Here is a 19,873-nt window from a genome sequence, read left to right as displayed (position 1 = left end):
GGAGGAAACAGTTCCAGCCCGGCCCTCCAGAAGGGGCCGCCCTGCGACTCCACAGGCTTTGGCTCAGGGAGGCCCAGGCTGAGCTTGTGACCCAGGGAACTGCGAGGTGACAGGCGGCCACCGTGTAAGCCACGAGGTCTGTGGCGATCTGTCACAGCAGGAAACTGACGCAGTGCCAAACATTTCTACGCTGGCACTACGGAAGAGCCACGTACGCATCACCATCCGTGTGTGCGGTCCACACCAGGCAAACACAGGTTTGCAGCAGGAGTGACCGAGAGAAGCTTTCTGCCTTCTTTCCACGTGGCGGCGAGACACAAATGGGGCTTGTTCCGAAGCTAGACGCTGCTTCACGCCCGAGTGCCGACCAGAAAGGCCGTGGCTGTGTCCAGGAGGGGAGGCCAGGACGAGGCCGGAAATGCAGGCTGACCGATCCAGCACGGACGTGAGAGGCGAGAGGGCAACCGCTGGACTTATGCTCAAAGTCATTAAGAGAACGACCAACTGCCCAGCAGACAGAGACGTTCTGCACAGGCTGAACGTGGCCAGAACCAGAGGCACAGAGGAAGCGACCGGGTAGCACCCCTACCGGCAGGAAGTCAGGGTCACGGGCCTCAACCCATCCAGGAAACTCATCTGGCCCCTCAGTGGCCTCCTGTCCGGATCAGCCCCCAGTCCTCCCATTCCCCACGGCCTCCCAGAGCCCTGGCTCTGGAGAGCTGACCTCTGTGTCCAGCCATCTCACAGCCTGGACCCGCCGACCAGAACTTCCCAGCCCGCTGACGGCCTTGCTTTGAGCAAAGCAGCCGCCCCCAAAGGGCCACGACACACCCTAAATGGGGCAGGAGACCAAGCAGCAAGCTCTCTCTTCAGAGACCCCTCTGTGTCACCGAACTCTCTGATGCCCTGATCCGTGCGAGGAGCTTGTCTGACGATGAGCTCTAACACCGGCACCGTGTGTAACGTGGAGAGGCTGAGAACTTCCCAGACCATCAAGTCCAGGTTCCCTCTCCTTAGAAGCCACCTGCCAGTTTGTTTTTCCTCCCACATCACGCTGTCTGTGGCCGGCTTCGCTGTGCCCACTGACACATCTCTGCAAATGGCAACCTCACCCACCTGTGCCCCGGCCGTAGCCCACAGGGCTCACTTCTCTTCTCCCTCGTCTCTGTTCCTCACTCGCACATCACACACTCCTTCGGGCTGACCCAGAGACCCCCCAGACCCATCCACGTCCCCCTCATGTAAGTCACGAGCAGCCGTGCGTGATGGCCCCGGGGGGCCTCTCCCCTCTGTCACCTGGAAGCCATGGGGGCCTCTGGAAAGTTCACCAGGTCACTTCACTAACTGGTAAAAGCCCCAATCACACTCCACTTCCCTGGACATTCATTCACCTCGTGGCTCAGAAACTCCCTCCCAGCCACATCCAACCCAAGGTGTGTTCCACTCATTGCTTATTACATTACCTTCAATTCTTTGTAGCTTTTATTACTGACTGAAATGACCGTCTTTATTTAATATGTACTTTTTGTCGCTACATATCCTCTCACTAGAATGAAAGCTGCTTGAGGGAAGGGGTCGTGTTTCTCTATATTCTTCACGTTCTCTGCTCCAAAGCCCCGAATTTACGCAGAGCCTAACTCAGCAGGCACTGAAAGAGTACGTGGTGACTGAAAGAAAGAACTTGGATACAGACGGTAAATTCTGGGTCGATGCAGAGTTAGCCCAAAACGCTCACATTTCACATTATTAACCTGTTAAATGACACCTTTCCTGTGCAACCTAAAAATTATCACCGAAAGTGAATTCAAGGTAACAAAAGTGATCATTGTGGTGTAGGGGGGGGGGGGAGGGGGAGAGGGGGGCGTGATCAAATTACTTTTCTTTTGAAAGAAAAGTGTCTCATTTTAGATTATGGAAGATATCATACTCCCAGTCTGTTAGGCCTCCTTGACAACCACAAATACTGTTTGTGTAGAAAGAACCAGACACGTTTCCCGTGGCAACTGTATATAACCTCAAATTGTGCTCTCTGTAGTGGATGTTCAATAAATGTGGCAGCTGATTTTTGAATAATAAGTAATTATAAGCAATTATAAGCTCTGACATTTACATAGCCACATATGTGGGTGGGTTTTTTTTTTTTGCTACTAAATGCATTTGACCTTCATGTAAGTAAATACTGGTTTTTAAAATTTGTATTTTTTTAATTATCCGCCAGAAGTACCCTTGACGTTGAACAAGAATATCCCAGACTGCCTGAAAGCGGGTACAGCTCACACAATGTCAACATGAGGTTTAGAAAAACAGCACACAGGAAGGGCATAGACTCATCTGCTGTTTTTTCCATTTCTTCCCATCCTTTCTGTGCTGAGTTTTGTATTTGGAGAGACTTTGCTTTTAAGTAATCATTTAATTTTCACTTTTATTTGTAAGTGTACCAACTATGAGAAAGTTTTGTGGTAATTCTAGAAATAAGGCATTTTGATATGTAAACAGAATAGCCATCAGTTCTGCAAGCACAGGGTTGAGGCCGTAAGCCACAGGGGCGCCTGGGTGGCTCAGGGGGTTGAGCGTCCGACTTAGGCTCAGGTCATGATCTCACGGTTTATGAGTTCAAGTCCCACATCAGGCTCCGTGCTGACAGTGCAGACTGTCAGCATGAGAGAGGCAGAGACAGTGGCTTGTGCTTTCTCTCTCTCATAAAATGAATAAGCTTAAAAAATTTTAAAAAAGAAAGAAAGGCCATAAACCCAGGAGAAGGGGGAACAGAGCTCAAGGCCTGAGAATGCATCAACTTCCTCCATTCAGGGCCCTGTGTCTACATGTGTCTATATGTCTGTGTTTGTGTGTGTGTGTGTGTGTGTGTGTGTGTGTGTGTGTGCGCACCTTTCTGGTGCATCCGTGTGTGTGTGTGCATGCCTGTGTGCATCCGTGTGTGTGTCTACATTTGTGTGTCTGGTCTGTGTATATGTCTTGCAGGCTGGGTGAGGTTGAGTTACAGCAAATAAAATGCTCAATTTGTTAGTAGCCATTTACACTTTTAGTGACCAGGAAGCAGCGTCTTAAGTATTTTACATAAACGTGACAGTTTGTTACTTATATGTGGGTCTTCAGGGTGATTTTGACACGCTTCAGGAAATGTATTGGGGTTTAGGTGGGTGTGTGACTCATTCTAGACTTCCCACTTATAGGAATGGACAACAGGATCCTGGCTAGGTTTTTCACATAGAAATTCTGGTTTTCAAGAATGGATCATTAATGTTGGTGTGGTATTTGTACACATTTCATAAAAACTAGGACTTACAGAAAATCCTCTTGTTTGCGTTTAATTGCCTCAATTGACAAAGTTGTCCTGCTTTGATTTCTGATGCCTTTTCAAGCTACACCATAGTGAACCTCACAGGTGATAAGGACTTCATGGTACTTTGACCTCAAACCATGGCTGGTGTCTCCTCGCCGTTATTGAAGGGAGGAAATATGTTATATGACATCGACATGTATTTTAACTAAAGTCGATTCACTTCTCTGGCAGTTTGTCTTTCTCCGTCACAAATTGCTAACTTCGTAAAAGTGCCTTTCGGTTGTCTCGTTCATCCTCTTGGAATGTCTGTTGCCAGTGGGTTTGTCTGTGATGCTGTAATATGTTACAGTGAAGAGTCTGCTGTCACTACGTGGGGCAAGCCTGGAGCAGTGAACTTGCAAATGGGCTTAGCCTGGCATTCAGCTCGAAGTCGGTCAAAACTTTGTAAGTATACATTTTCCACTTCTAAAAGACCAAACACACTTTGCATTTAGGACTCCAGTATTCTCTTTCTCACATGCATGCACAGACCTCAGGCTCCAAATAACGTAAGATTTAGAATGTAAGATTTTAGAATAATGTAAAATTTAGAAAATTTGCTTAAAAAAAAAAAAAAAAAAAAAAAGCCCAGACTAGGAACGAAATCTTTACAGGGAGCAGGCAGTGAGCCTTGTTCTCACTCCTTTCACAGTCGTGGTAGCTACTGAGAAACCACCTTTTCACTCTTCACGTAGAAGCCTCGTGGCCACCTGGCACAATGCTCCCGGGCAGTCTTGTGTGACTCACCAGAGCTCCACACAGGCTGCGGGCCTCCTGCTCACCTCCTCTGGCTCTCAGGAGAACCAGCAAAGGGCAGGCTCAGATTCCTGCGTTCTCAGTGACCCCTCACGCTTCCCCTCCGCTCCTTACGTCCGGCGTCTAATTACTGATGGGCCTGCTTTCTGGGTTTCACATGCAGTGCTTACTCTGGGTAGCACAGGAGCAGGGCTGGGCTTCCTGAAGGTGATTCTAAACCATCCAGGCAAGTTAATCTCTCTGAAGGTTAACTGTCTTGTATGAAGCATGCCAAGTATATCTCACTGGCCAGTTGTGGATACTGACAAATCTATCAAGTGTAGAATGCTCTAGAAATGCCCTATGGGACGAAGAAAGTGAGGAAGGATTCTTGGTTGGCGTGGTCACCCACATAATCGTTCAAAAGTGTCAGTAGATCATTCATTCTGTCTTTCCTTCACTGATTCAATACTGGCCACGTGTCAACCTGGTAGAAAGCACGTGCCAGGTGCTGGGGGTCCCTGGGTCAGAAGCAGCGCCTAGAGAGGCGACAGAGGGAGAGAAGGCAGAAGCGTAATAAGGTGGAAGACACCGATTTCTTCACTAATGATGGTAGAAACTCGCACTTTAAAAATATCCGCAAACCAAGAAGGTGATGGCCACAACACGACAGACAACAAAAGCAGCCAGTTCACACTCCGCAGACGAAACGGGAGCGGGCAGGGACAGCAGGGCCTTCAGCGAGCCGTCCAGGGGGCTGAAAAAGTGCCGACTGACGTTCAAGAAATCCACGCGCAAAAGAGAGAAAGTCCAAAGGCTGAGATTTTAAAGGACAGCCAGATCGATTAGGCAGCAAATGACAAAGAAAAAGCAGGAATGGCAACACTAATTTTAGAAAAATGGAATCCAAGACAAAAACCGGTAAAGCCAACAGAGGCACCCTTTGGAAGTGACCGTGGGTTCAGCGATCACCAGTAAAGACGTAATGCAGCAGCCCTTATGTGCCCAAAAGTCAGAGCCTCAGTGTTTAAGGGAAATATACTAACAACAAAAGGAAAATTCACAGAAACAGTTTTGTCTGAGAAATTTCAGTAAGTCAAATATAATTAAGGACATATTATAAACCATATAGAATCATCAACTACATGTAAAAAACCTGCACCCTGCAAATAGTGGGCATGATATCTTTATCCATTGAAAATTAATAACAAGATGGCATAAAATAGGCCACAGAGAAAACCTCAAAATCTCCAGAACCTAAAAGCTGAACAGGTCACACTGCCTGACTAAAATGAAATAAACTAAGTGCTCATTTCAAGTTTAAAAACAATATAAACATGAAAAACCAGGCACTAGCTACTTCCAAAAGGTAGAAATTTACAGTGACAGATAATTTAGAGCAAAAGCAAACAAGGAGACGTCAGTCACGGGATGGGACAAAAACTATGTTCCAAAGCTAATGCACAAACTTTTGTAATTTCATTACTTTTTAAAAAAATGAGTAAGTAGAAACATGAAAAAAAGTTGAACTCGAGAAGCTTCATAAAAAACAAGTCTAAGGGTTCTGGGATACTCAGTTAAGCGTCCAGCTCTTGACTTCGGCTCAGGTCACGATCTCACGGTTTGTGAGTTCAAGCCCCACATCGGGGTCTGTGCGGACAGCACGCAGCCTGCTTGGGGTTCTCTCTCTCCCTCTCTCTCTGCCCCCCCCCCCCACTCATGTGTGCACATGCATGCTCTCTCTCCCTCTCAAAGTAAATAAATAACCACTTTAAAGAAAGTAAGTGTAAGGACAGTAAGAAAATCCAAGAGAGAAGTAATTTTAATCATGTTAAAATTGTGAAAAAAAATTATGCTAAAAATGAGAAGAGTGACCACTACCTACATGTTGAATGGATTTTTGAACTATAATCCAACTCTATGTATCACAAGTTAACAAATGTGGAAGTCCCTGTGAAAAGGAGGGTAGCTCTCTGCAAAAATACAAATGCCTCAATTTTACACAAGAAAAACTGTGAGCGTATTTTACCAATAGTCTTGGAAGACAATGAAGTGTTATGAGATACACCTACAGAGAAAGACTATTAAAAAGTATGTACACTGGCAAACAGATCATCTCAATGCTAAAGAAAGTGCAGAAAGTTTTGAAAAGAGGGAAAAGTACTGTCTGTACCATGATGACCGTCTGACCGTGACCCTCGCTGCAAGGAGGCCGGAGCCAGACGATGGCAGGAATCTGTGCCTCTATTCTGTTGCTGAGACTGCCTGTCAGGCAGAGTGCCATCAGGAAACAGACTGGACCCTGAAGCAGGATGTCCGTGTAACTGAACAAGGCACTGTTTACAGGACTGAGAGGCACAACAGAGATGACCATGGCGAACCACCAGACCAACAGGAGGGAGGAGACACGCTGCCCAGGTCCCGCTGCCATCCTGACCCCCTCTTCTCTGCCCTCTAAGCTGGGCTGAATCCCACTGGCCAAACCCAGACCCAGCCTGAGGACACGGGCGCCTACTGACACAGCCTAGGAACACCGTCCCTCGGGGGCCAGAGCCAGGAGTGAGACGGACAGGAATGCGGAGAACGTCCCATCAAGTCCTCCAAAAATAGGGCTCTGCTGGTAGAGCTGGGATGATTGGTTTACTTAGGTTCAACACTCTCAAAGACAGAGATTAAAAATCCAGCCTAGAGAGAGCTAAGGGCACTCTGTTGTCATTAGCAACTATACTGGTGTCATCTACGGTACAGACCAAAAAGATACCTCTACAAGACGGGATACGTGACAGGTTACTAGCCTCAAATATAAAGGCTCTACACTGAAAGAAACAAAACAGAAAAATAAAAAAATGCTTTTCATATGGGCAAGAAGCATGCATAGGAAATCCATAAAGAAGAAAATTCCAATCTCTAATATGAATGTTTTTAAACTTTTAATCTTATTTATTAAAAAGCAACAAAGAGGGGCGCCTGGGTGGCGCAGTCGGTTAAGCGTCCGACTTCAGCCAGGTCACGATCTCGCGGTCCGTGAGTTCGAGCCCCGCGTCGGGCTCTGGGCTGATGGCTCAGAGCCTGGAGCCTGTTTCCGATTCTGTGTCTCCCTCTCTCTCTGCCCCTCCCCCGTTCATGCTCTGTCTCTCTCTGTCCCAAAAATAAATAAAAAACATTGAAAAAAAAATTTTTAAAAGCAACAAAGATAAGGTGTCGCTTTTCATAATAAAGCTGGCAATTTCTGCAAATGACAATACTGACATTGGTAAGAAGGTGGTCATCCAGGTGTCTGTTCAACAGCCTCACCTCGTCTGCAAACGTAGGTCTTTGGGTGATGCTGTGCTCTGGTCTTTCTCTCACCTCAGCTGTCCAAGGAGTTACCCTTTGCTCATGGTGGAGTTCAAGGTTACCTGGCACAGTGCCCCTCATCTTAGTGAAGTTCAATCTTCACTAGGAAGGAAGGAGCAGTGGGCAGCACTGAAACGCCCAAGGGTGATTTAAAGACAAGTGCAAAGAGTATGAAGTCATCTAAAACAAAAATGGAAATTCAAGATAGCTTGACTTTGCTTTTTGGCTGTTTTTTCTTACAGAGAGGTCTTACACACACTCACAGACTCTAATGGCATATTCTCTTTGACAAAGGAGGCCTTCAAGGTTGACAGCTGGGCGCAGGACATAGAAGGACACATTTTCCACCTAAAGAAACCCCTAGTCTGGCTGGAGAAGAGCTGAGATGGGAACGTGTTCTCAGCGTGCACAAGTCCTTTACACGTGCTCACTCACCTAATCTCCCTGGATTCGGAAATGAACTCCTTGGCGGCTTAGCTCCTTCACTTATTAGAGGAACATGAGCTAAAGGCAGATGCCCACGTTTCTGTGCAACTGAGATTTTCCTAACTGAAGTTTCAAATAGTCTCTTTCTTTGGGGAAAAAAGAAAGGACTTTCCCAACTTCCCTAAGCCTTTGGGAAAGGGCTTTTCACTTTTTAGTCACTTGAAGAATATATAGTTCAATGGCCGAGGGACGAGACAATCCCAGCTGGCTCACTGTGGCCTGTCTGCTTTGGACTAAGCCTCCAACTTCGTGTGTCCCACTTTCCTTCCCTGCAAGGGTGCGTGGGAGATTAGGAGCCCTCACGGTGCGCCGCGAGGAGGCGATGAGATGTTGCAGAGTGAAACACTCAGCGCAGCACTGCTAGGCTCTGGCAGCGGGAAAACTTCCAGGATTTAATTCTGCTTTTTGTACTAAAGAGAACATAAATTCTTACTGGGAAATGAGAAATCTTGACTTCTCTGCTTCCAACCAAGGCTGTGAAGATGCAGGGCTTTCCAAGGGTCTTGGGAAAGGGACAGGGCCCTCGGGAGGTCTGTCAACGAGGACAGCCCCTGGCTACAGGGTTATGCCAATGCATCTGGCTCCACTGGGCCAGGACACAGAGGAAAGGAAAGCACCCATCTGCTCCGTATTGGACTTCTCCAACTCTCTGGTCCCTCTACACCCAAAAGACAATAGGTTCAAACAAAAACAAGCTTGATGGATGCTGGCCGTGGCCAGAGAGCAAGGAGACATAAACCGCATCTACTTACCTGGCTGTGCTGGAGGCGTCCAGATGTTGCGGGGAGGGAAGGTTCAAGAGCTCCTGGGCCATCACGTGCTGGGTGTAGTCATCCTGCCATGTGAAGCCTGGGGACAGATGCAAAAGCTGCATTATCAACGTGGAAGGTGAGCAAAGCTCTTGTTTCGGTCACAGGAGAAACTGCTGCTGTTTCCAAGTTTTCCCGCAATGCCAAAGCGCTCACTGCAGTTTACTAATAAGGTCTTTTCCTTCTAGAAATCCCCGCCTTCTGAGACATCTAGACCAGAAATATGATGGGTGCTTTGTCAGATGAAAAACACTAGGCGCAGTGGTGGCGTGGCTGGACAGCAAGGCGCCCTTGAACCAGGAGCACATTTCACGGATTTGTCCCCAGCAAAAGATGCAGACTTCCTCATGGAAAGGTCTTGGTCATAGCAAAGACATTCTCGACCCAAATGTGCACACGTTTACCCACCACTCAACCGCCGTCCTGCTCCTCACCGCCACGTCTCGGGCTCCTTGGAGCTCCAGCCTGCCTAAGAGCCACACGTTTGTAATGAAATAAGGGTACTGTTACTCTGAAGGCAATTATCATGGGGCCTAATGTGCTGTATCTGGGAGCCAATTACATTATATTTATACTCAAATGTTATGACAAAGAGCTTTATAACAAGAGCGAAGTAGTTATGAAGGCAAAATGCATGTGATTATGCATTAATTACATGCACTGCAGATCACATGATAATTATGCTCAGAATTACCAAATAACTCCCAAGAATAATTATTATGCAATTTGTACATTTTAGATCTTATGGTAACACTTTAGCACTTAGAACTACCCCATGCAATTATCCATAATTATCTAATCACTAAATATCATGTAATTACCGAGATATATTTTTATGCCCTGTTCAAAAACACATTACCAAAATCTTCAAATCAGGACGGCTCTGTGCCTGTTTATGTGTGTGCGTGAGTGTGGTACAGGGAAGTCCAGAACTTGCTGAGAACCACATGTTCTGGGGAATAAAAAGGGCTCAGCAGATATAAGCTGCCTTCATGAACACACTTGAATTCTTTTTTCAAATGCAAATCTAACATTTTTTTTCATTTACAAATGGCAAGATTCAAACAGTTGGAACACTTCTGAATCTCAAAAGGCTCTATGGCATTACCCAAAGGGGAAGCTGATGGGAAAACTCACCAAACAGGCTAGCCTCTAATGGCAACTTGTTCTAAGCAGCCCTGTTTGAATATAGCATTTAGAGAATGGGTCGCTGCAGGGAGACCGAACCCCATAGTCACTGTTACCCTTACTTCAGGATGAAATGTACTTAATAATAAGCAAGCATCTTCCACTTGCCAAAAGCAACTAAAAAAACCACCCATATGAAGTGTATGCTTATGTGGCTATTAACCGTTGCTTCATTCCTGGGAGGATTCTCAAATGAAAGCACACTTGTAATATTAGCATAGTATCTAGCACTGTGAATTGAGAAAGTAAGCATAGTTTAACCATGCCATTCCCAAAAGGGTGGTCTTAATATCTATCCGGAAACAAACAAATAAAGAGCACAAAAGGAACTTCCCATAAAAATTTTTCATTTGTAGAATTTAAAATAACGAAACTTCGAATGTATTTTTTAATCTAAAGAGCACAAGTGCTCGCCTCGGCAGCACACATACTAAACAGCACAAGAGCCTGAGCCAATTCAATTCTGGGGTCTGTAAGGAGGGCTCAATCACAACAGTCGGCCAACTGATAAAGGTGTTCCGTACAGGTAATCTCAGGGAGACCCGGAACCCCTAGACTGACTTCTAAGCTTTCCTGGGAGCAGGCAGAAACTGGACACTTGGATGCAAAACCAAAGCAATGCATACATTAGGGCTTTAGACATTCTCTCTGAACTCCTCTCAAGGCTACTGAGAAGACAAAACCCTAGGAAGAGCTGACTGCTGCCAGGGAGACGGAGAAGACACATTCTTCCTACCCCTCCCACTAGGCACAACTAAAACCCTGCAGATTATATGCACAGGAGGCTACGAGGGGTGGGCGGAAGACAGACTTCTGCGGTCCTAGGGAATCTGAGGAACCACACCTGTGGGGCTCCCTGGGCTGTCCTTTGGCCTTATGCACCTCACACTGGAGCTGAGTCAGCCAGCAACCCGGGAGCACCAAGTGTAGGTGAAGCCCCGACTGAGGTCACCTCTCCCCAGCCAGAGGCCCAGGAAGGGAGCTACTTAGCACATTTTAGACAACAGCAGCTCCACTCTCATCAAACACTGCCAAAAACAGCACAGCACAGCCTGTACCCATGACAACAAAGGCCAAGAGGCAGCCTGGGTGTCCTCCCTTATGAAGCTGGAACAAGGCCAATGACCCCCCCCAACTCTGCCGGGTTGGCAAAGCAGCCACGTAGGGAGCAGGTGGTACCCCCCCCCATGTCAGTGGAGACCACATAGGGAGATCAAACTCCCACCCACCCACCCCGCCCAACACATGGACTAGACCCCTCAGCACAGATGTCAGCAGAAGCCTAGTGGTAAACCTGGACTCCCACCCCCATGTTAGTAACAGGGACCCCTCACCCACCTTGGCAGAGCAGTGTCAGAAAAAGCTGTTAAAATGCAGGGCTTAGGGGTGCTTGAGTGACTCATTCAGTTAAGCGTCTGGCTCTTGATTTCACCTCAGGTCATGATCTCACACTTCATGAGTTTGAGCCCTGCATCAGGCTCCGGACAGGCAGGGCAGAGCCTGCTTGAGATTCTCTCTCTGTCCCTCCCCTGCTTGTGCTCTCTCTCTCGCTCTCTCAAAATAAATAGAATCTTTAAAAAACAACAACACAAGGCTTAAGTGAGATCCAGAGTCTCATAATATAGTACAAAAGTGTTCAGGTTTCAACAGAAAATCACTAGTCATACCAAAAACCAGGAAGATCTCATCTGTAGACCCTAACGCCGAGGCTTGAAGTGTTAGCTGCACCTACCAAAGATTGTAAAGCAGTCATAATAAAAATGCTTCAATGAACAATTATGAACATACTTGAAAGAAATGAAAAACTAGAAGCCTTAGCAAAGAAATAGAAAGTCTCAGCAAATAAATAAATATAAAAAGAGCCAAATGGAAATACTATAACTGAAAAATACACAAACCAAAATAAACAGCTCAGGGGATGCACTGAATAGAAAGATGAGGGATAGAGGAGAGAGTCAGTAAACTAGATAAGAGAACAACAGAAATCATCCAATTCCAACAACAGGGAGAAAACAGTCTAAAAAATTTAAAAAAAAAAGGACAGAGCCTCAGGGAGTGTGGTGCTATAACAAAAGATCTAACATTCATATTATCAGAAGGGGAAAAAAAGGTGTGGCTGAAAGGGCATTCAAAAACTTGATGTCTGAAAATTTCTCAAGTTTGGCAAGAGATATAAACCTAAAGATTCACAAAGCTGAGCACCCTAAACAGGGTAAGCCCAAATCTCCTCCAAGACACATGGTTAAAATTCTGAAAACTAAATTCAAAGACAAAATCTTAACAGCAGCCAGGGGAAAAGGACACTTTACCTATGAGGGAAACACAATCCGAGCAAAAAGGATTTCCCATCAGAAACCACAGAGGCCACAAGGAAATTGCACAACATTCTCCAAGTGCCGGAAGAAAACAACCATCAGCCCCAAATCCCAAAAATCTACCAATCCAGAGACCCATCAAAAATATCCTTCAGGAGGAGTGGGTTCCTGGTGGCTCTGTCAGTTAAGTGTCCGACTCTGGATTTTAGCTCAGGTCATGATCTCATGGTTTGTGAACTCAAGCCCTGTGTCAGGCTCTGTGCTGACAGTGCAGAGCCTGCTTGGGATTTTCTGTCTCCCTCTCTCTCTGCCCCTCCCCTGCACTCTCACACACACCCACTCTCTCTCTCTCTCTCTCAAAGATAAATAAACATTAAATATATATATATATATCTCCATCCTTCAAGAATGACAGGGAAATTAAGACATTCTCAAAAAAGGGAAAATGAGAGCATTTTTTATAGCAGACTTGCCCTAAAACAACTGCTAAATGAATGTATTTAAATACAAAGGCAAAACAGAAGAAGGAACCTTGGAACATCAGGAAGGAGAAAAGAATGTGAAAAGTGAAAGTGACTAGTTTTCCTTCTCTGGAATTTTATATATTATGTTTGACAGTTGAGACAGACATGATAACACTGTCTGTTGTGCTTCTAAATGTATGTAGAGGAAATATTTAAGATAATTATAATAAACAGAGGGGAAGAGCCATAAAGGGAGGTAAGGTTTCTACACCCTATTCTTTTTTTTTTAAACATTTTTTTTTTATTTTTTTTTTTCAACGTTTATTCATTTTTGGGACAGAGAGAGACAGAGCATGAACGGGGGAGGGGCAGAGAGAGAGGGAGACACAGAATCGGACACGGGCTCCAGGCTCCGAGCCATCAGCCCAGAGCCCGACGCGGGGCTCGAACTCACGGACCGCGAGATCGTGACCTGGCTGAAGTCGGACGCTTAACCGACTGCGCCACCCAGGCGCCCCTCTACACCCTATTCTTAACTGGTAAAACAATGACAGTATATTGTGATTATTTATAATAATATGGTATCTATAATAATATGATATCTAGACCAACCACTAAAAAGGCTATCAAGAGATACACTCAAAAAGACTACAGAAATCAATATGGATCTCTAAAAAATATTATCATAACCCTATAGGAATGAAGAAGAAAAAAAAAAAAACAGAGAAAAATAGACCAAACAGAAAACAAATAGTAAAATGGAAGATTTAAGCCTTAACATACCAATAATTACATTAAATATAAATGGGCTAAATATACCAATGAAAAGACAGACACTGACTAAGTGGATTAAAGAAGCATGATCCAACTATATGTTTTTTATAAGAAACTCACTTTAAATTTAATGTTACAGACAAGTCGAAAGTAAAAGGTTGGAAAAAGATGTACCATGCAAGCATCAATCAAAGGAAGTAGCAGTGGCTACAGTAGTAGCAAATAAACTACTCATCAAAACAAACAAAAATGCCAGGGACAGAGAGACATTATATAAAGATATAAATCCACCAAGAAGACATAGGAATCCTAAATATGTATGCTCAAACAACCTAGCTAGAAATATGTGAAGCGAAACTTCACATGGAGTTTTTGGATGGAACAGAAAGGAGAAATAGACAAACCCACAATTACAGCTGGAGACTTCAACACTACTTTTTTAGTAACTGAACAAATAAAGAGAAAATCAGCAAAGCTTGAGAAGTAGTCAACAGTGCCATGGATTAACAGTTCTAATCAGCGTTTATGGAACACTCAATCCAACAAAAGCAGAACACACACTCATTTCAAGTGCCCACAAAACATGACATGGACTGAGACCATATATATCCTGGACCACAAAACAAATCTCAGCAAAATTAAAAGATTCAAAATCACTTGGACTGCATTCTTTAATCAGTATAGTGTTGAACTAGAAATCAACTAACATATATCTAACAAGAAAATCTCTAAACACTTGGAAATTAAACAATAAACTTCTAAATAATCCATGGGTCAAAGAAAATCCAAGGGAAAAATATACTGAGAACTGAATGAAAATGAAAACGTGGTACCAAAATTTTGCAGGACACAGTTAAAGGTGTGCTAGGAGTGAAATTTTTAGCACTAAATGTTTGCATTTCAAAAAGTCTCAACTCAATTATCTAAATGTACACATCAAGAAGCTAGAAAAAGGAGAGCAAAATAAACTCAAGGAAAGTAGACAGAAGGAAATAATAAAGAACAGAAATCAATAGATTAAAATCAGAAAAAAAGGAAAACAGAGGAAGTCAGTGAAAAGTTCCCTGAAAAGATCACTAAAATTGACAAATTTCTAGCAAGACTAACAAAGAAAGCAGTCACAAATTACCAGTACTAGGAATGAGACAGATGATATCAATACAGACCCTGTAGACCCCATATGGGAACAAGCATGTCTACACACTTAAACATGGCAACTGAGGTGAACTGGACCAATTCCTCAAAAACCACAAACTACCACATCTTATCCAATATAAAATAAATAATTTGATAGCCCTATAACTCTTAAGGAAATTGAATTCATAATTAAAAACCTCCCCAAAAAGAAATGTGCAGCCTCAGATGATTTCACTGGAGAATTCTACCAAACATTTAAGGAAGAATTAATGTGAATTCTACACAATCCTTTCCAGAATACAGAAGAAGAGGAAATAGTTCCAATTAATTTTATGTAGCTAATACTAACCTGATACAAAGAGGAGACAAAGACCAAAAAGAGAGAGAACCCTACAGAACAATATCTCTCATGAATATGGACATAAAAGTTCTTAAGAAAAATATCAGTATAGGGGCGCCTGGGTGGCTCAGTCAGTTAAGCTGCCGACTTCGGCTCAGGTCATGATCTCACGGTTTGTGAGTTCGAGCCCCGCGTCGGGCTCTGTGCTGACAGCTCAGAGCCTGGAGCCTGTTTCAGATTCTATGTCTCCCTCTCTCTCTCTGACCCTCCCCCATTCATGCTCTGTCTCTCTCTGTCTCAAAAGTAAATAAACGTTAAAAAAAAAAATTAAAAAAAAAAAGAAAAATATTAGTATATTGGGAACCTGAGTGGCTTAGCCAATTGGTTAAGCGTCCAATTCTTGATTTCAACTCAGGTCATGATCTCACAATTTGTGAGTTCGAGCCCCATGTCATGCTCTGTACTGACAGCACAGGGCCTGCTTGGAATACTCTCTCCCTCTCTCTCTGTCCCTCCCCTGCTTCTGAGCATGCATTCGTGCTCTCTCTCTCAAAATAATGAAATAAATTCAAGAAAAAAATAGCATATAAAATCCAGCAATGTATGAAAATAATTATACAGCTTGGGGTTTATTCCAGATATGCAAAACTGGTTCAAAATTCCAAAATAAATCAATGTAAGCTAACATATTAATAAGCTTAAGAAGAAAAAATTACATTATATCAACGTAGAAAATGTGTTTGAAAAATTCAAAACCTATTCATGATGAAAACTCTCAGAAGAATAGGAACTGAGGGGAAATTCGTCAACTTGATAACAAACATCTACAGAAGCCCTACAGCTAACATCATATTTAATGGTGAAAAACTAGAAGCTTTCCACAGTCACCTGCAGCTCCCAAGGGGAGAGGGTAGCCATCCCTACTCGTTCAGAGCAGGAGAGAAAACCACCGACCGAAAACGCAAGGCACCCGACAAGCGCCAGGCACCGCCTGCACATCCGGCAGAACGAACAGTGTCATTGTGTCTGGAGATGGCCATCTTGCTCTCTGGTGGGTGTGCAGGAGGCTGGCACAGGGGACTGAATTTCCTGTCCACAGGCCACAGTAAAATGCTGGGGACCATTAAAAAGAAGGGGAAAGTCACAAGCACATAAAACCAGGTATGAGGAGAGACAGAAAGAGGGGGAAAGGAATGGTATTCAATATTATTAAATAAAGATTCAAAATATAGGCAGATGACCACCATATCAGAAAGGCTGGAGTGAGTTAGAGCAAACATTTTGTCTCCTTCAAACTCCACACTTACCGGATCCTCACTCTGTCCAATACCGATTCAGCAGGGAGGCACATTTCTCTAACAGCAAAGAAGAAAAAGCCCATTAAATAACTGACATGGGCGGTGGGGGTGGGGGGAGGGTGCCTGGGGGTCTCAGTCGGTTGAGAGTCCGACTTCTGCTCAGGTCATGATCTCACAGCTCATGAGTTGGAGCCCCACATGGAGCTCTGTGCTGACAGCTCAGAGCCTGGAACCTGCTTTGGATTCTGTGTCTCCCTCTCTCTCTGTTCCTCCCCTGCTCTCTCTCTTTCTCTCTCTCTCTGTCTCTCTCAAAAATAAATAAACATTAAAAAAATTTTTTTTAAATAACTGGCATAAAATTCTTACTCTCCAACTGCTCATGAACAGGGGAGCAAAGGACAAACTGAGGTGGGGAGTCCTGCAGAGGCCTTGGTGCAGACGCCAGGCATTGCACTGGGATCCCCTTCTAAACCAGGACACAAAGGGCACAGTCTCAGAGCAAGACCCCCTCATTGCCCTGAGACCCCCAAGGGACCCTCGGCCTCCATGCTGAGGACGTGCAAGCCTTCCGACCTGTGACCTTTCAGTGCTAGGTCGATTCTCCCCCACCCACCCCAGTTTTAGCAAGATTTCCTTTCGTGACAGATTTGTTGACAAACTTTACCTTTTAATTAAAGTCTTTCACTTCCCCTAAGACAGACTTCAAAGTACAATCATCCCCCACACACTCAGCCATAATGCTCTCATGTCTTGAAATTTCTACTCCCTCTGGCTTTGGTCCACCAGGAAGTGGGGAGACGTCTGCCACCATTTACATCCTACCTGAATCCTGTTCCTGACTGTAAATTAACCTTCTACAGTCCATGGCTCTCCTGGTGAGATGTCCCCTGATGAGGTTCTCCCCTAATGCTCCCTAAGAAAATATCTGGGGACATTTTTTAAAGTCAAGGGAACGATACATATGGCTTCAGTGTTCCTAAACATGCACATTGACCTGACAGATGAGAGGCCCATGGAGCTCTAGCAATGCTGAACCCTCAACTTTCTCAGTCCGGCTTTTTCAATGTCTTTATTTTTGAGAGGCAGAGAGATAGAGTGTGAGCAGGGGAAGGGCTGAGAGACAGGGAGACACAGAGGGCTCAAACCATGAACCGTGAGATCATGACCTGAGCCAAAGTTAGACGCTTAACCAACTGAGCCACCCAGCTGTCCCTAAAACCCTCCTCTTTGAGTAATGTCTCAGCCCAGTTTTGACCGGAGAAGTAGTCTCACGGTATCCATGTTTTCACTAAGAGAACTGCCTTTGTTGCCAAACCTGTTTGCTTGCTTTTGCTGCTGTTTGTTTTCAAAACTTAATCGAATCTGATTTGGCCCAAATTGCATCCTAATGGCTCCTGATCAGCCCGGAGGATCCCCCAGCTTGTGGCCACCCAGACAGGTGAGGAGCAGGGCTGCTCAAAGAGCCTCTGCCAAGACCCCCTCCCTGCCTGTCCTGTCCTCTCTCCATCTAATTTCATGCACATCTTTCCCAACGGCTGTCTCGAGCTGCAGCCTCCATCCACTTGTGCACAGAGCCCCCACCTCGGGGCTTGGGGTCTTCCTAGTTGGAGGGGACACAGACTCAGACACGGGTGGAATGGAGATTTGCAAGAGGAGTTGCGTCTACAGGTTTAGCTCAGTGACCAGGAGCGAGGAAGACACATGCGCTGGCCCAGGAGGCTGGTGCCGGAATGTTCTGGCTACGAAGCATGGACCACTCCAATCCAACCCCAGTCCTGATTAGAACAGAGCATGTCAGCAAAGCGCTGAGGGTTTAGGTCAGATTCAAAGTAGCACGGATGGTCTTCTCCTTCTCAAAACTAACATAAGAAGAGCAAACTGTCTCACTGCTGACACTGGCCAGCCTCCACTGTGCTTTCTGGCTGAGTCTCCATAAAAAGGATTCTCTTGCGGGTACAACGTCATGGACAATTGGTTTAGAAAGTCTCAGTCACTGTAGCGAGAGAACAAAGACTCTGTGAAGTCATTTCTCTGGCTTCATGAGAATAAATACTCAGTTGAGAGATGGTTTCTCTTGTTTCCAGGTCATTCCATAGGCCCAGGATGCCGTGACAGCCATACCCTGCCATGGGGGCCTCGGGGTCTCAGCTGAGGAGCCCCAGGAGGCCAATGTGGAGAATGCAAACATCCTGCAAGCCCAGCCCCTCCACACAGAGTGAGCTTGACTTAATTCTAAGTGCTAAGCACTTCTGACTACTGGGTACCTCCTAAGTAGCAGTTTCTACTTAGGACCAAGTACTGCTGAGTCCTAAGTACCTCCTAAGCAGCTGCCTGTACTTAGTACTAGGCACTACTGAGTTACAAGTACCTCCTAAGAAGCTCTCTCTCCTTAGGACTGAATACTAATGAGTACTGTACCTCCTAAGCTTGACTAAATGGGGTTGAACCTCATTCATCTGACCAGGAACTCAGGACCTGCTGGGTTTTATTTATTAGGTGTCAGAGGCCTCTCCTCACATTGTCAGAGAGCACACAAGTCACGGCAAAGAACACTGGGGTGGATCTCTACAACTAGAACAGGATCTCCTTTTAAAGACCAGGCTTGACCCACCTTATCAACTAACTGGGCTGCGTGGGTTTTTGGTTTTGTTTTGTTTTAAATGTTTATTTATTTTTAAGGGGGGGGGGAGGGTCAGAGAGAGAGAGGGAGACACAGAATCTGAAGCAGGTTCCAGGCTCCGAGCTGTCAGCACAGAGCCCGACACGGGGCTCAAACCCGCGAACTGTGAGATCATGACCTGAGCTGCAGTCAGACGCTCAACCGACTGAGCCATGCAGGTGCCCCCTGAATGGGTTTTCTAACTGGATTTATTTGGGTGACTGTAGATGGAACTCTGCACGTCCAAATTCAGATGGTGAGCACTATCCTGGAAACCCTCGGGTGGCGCTCTCCTGTGAGGAGGAAATGGGGCGGGGTGGCTCTGCATGCCGACACGGTGGGACAGGCGACAGCTGCACAGCATCATGCACGGTAAGTGCTGGACGCTCGGTCCTTCAGTCACCCGCCGGGCACCAGGACCGCCCTCTCTGCAGGTGCCCACCCAGACCCCCACTGACTCAGTCAGACTGTGGGAAGGCTCATGGGAGAGCAGCTCCTCACAACACGATGTCCTGTCATGTCAGGGCACAACCGGGGCACGGCTGGCAGCAGTAAGATATTCCGAGATGCCTTCTCCACCTGCGGCACTAAATCCCGCGCGATGTCACCCTCCAGCAATGATATAAGACTGTGTGATATCAAAACTCATTAAAAATGCATATTCCAGGCTAGGCTGCATTCACAAGTTGATTGATTTATTCATTAGACTTATTTAAAATACATAATTCTCCTAAGCTTCTGGGTATGTGTAGCAAAATACAAACACCTCATGGAAGTTAAAGTCAGCACTTGAAGGAAGAGACAAGGCCCTGTCATTGTGGAAATGCCATCGTGAAGCCGGGGTGGGTCCCTGGTGACCCAGAGGTAGCAGGGGTGCTGCGGGCAGTACGCTGTGCCCCCAGATCCTCCCGATGAAAGCCAGCCAGTGGGATGGGTCAGGAGGTGGGGCCTTTTGGGGGTGACAGAGTACAGCTGAGGCCGTGAGGACGGGC

General features: G+C 45.5%; 1 protein-coding gene across 1 annotated transcript in view; it reads right to left on the bottom strand.

Moving 5' to 3' along the window:
* Positions 1 to 19,873, bottom strand: part of PTPRN2 (protein tyrosine phosphatase receptor type N2) — an 806,499-nt gene that overhangs the window by 508,190 nt on the left and 278,436 nt on the right. Inside the window, exon 5 of the mRNA XM_086680696.1 lies at positions 8,650 to 8,746. Coding sequence (XP_086536822.1) covers positions 8,650 to 8,746 — 97 coding nt within the window. The remainder of the gene's footprint in view (positions 1 to 8,649; positions 8,747 to 19,873) is intronic.

This window comes from Puma concolor, chromosome A2, assembly GCF_028749965.1.
Source record: "Puma concolor isolate L17-30 chromosome A2, mPumCon1.1.hap2, whole genome shotgun sequence".
NCBI lineage: Eukaryota > Metazoa > Chordata > Mammalia > Carnivora > Felidae > Puma > Puma concolor.
This window is presented reverse-complemented; position numbering and strand designations above follow the sequence as displayed.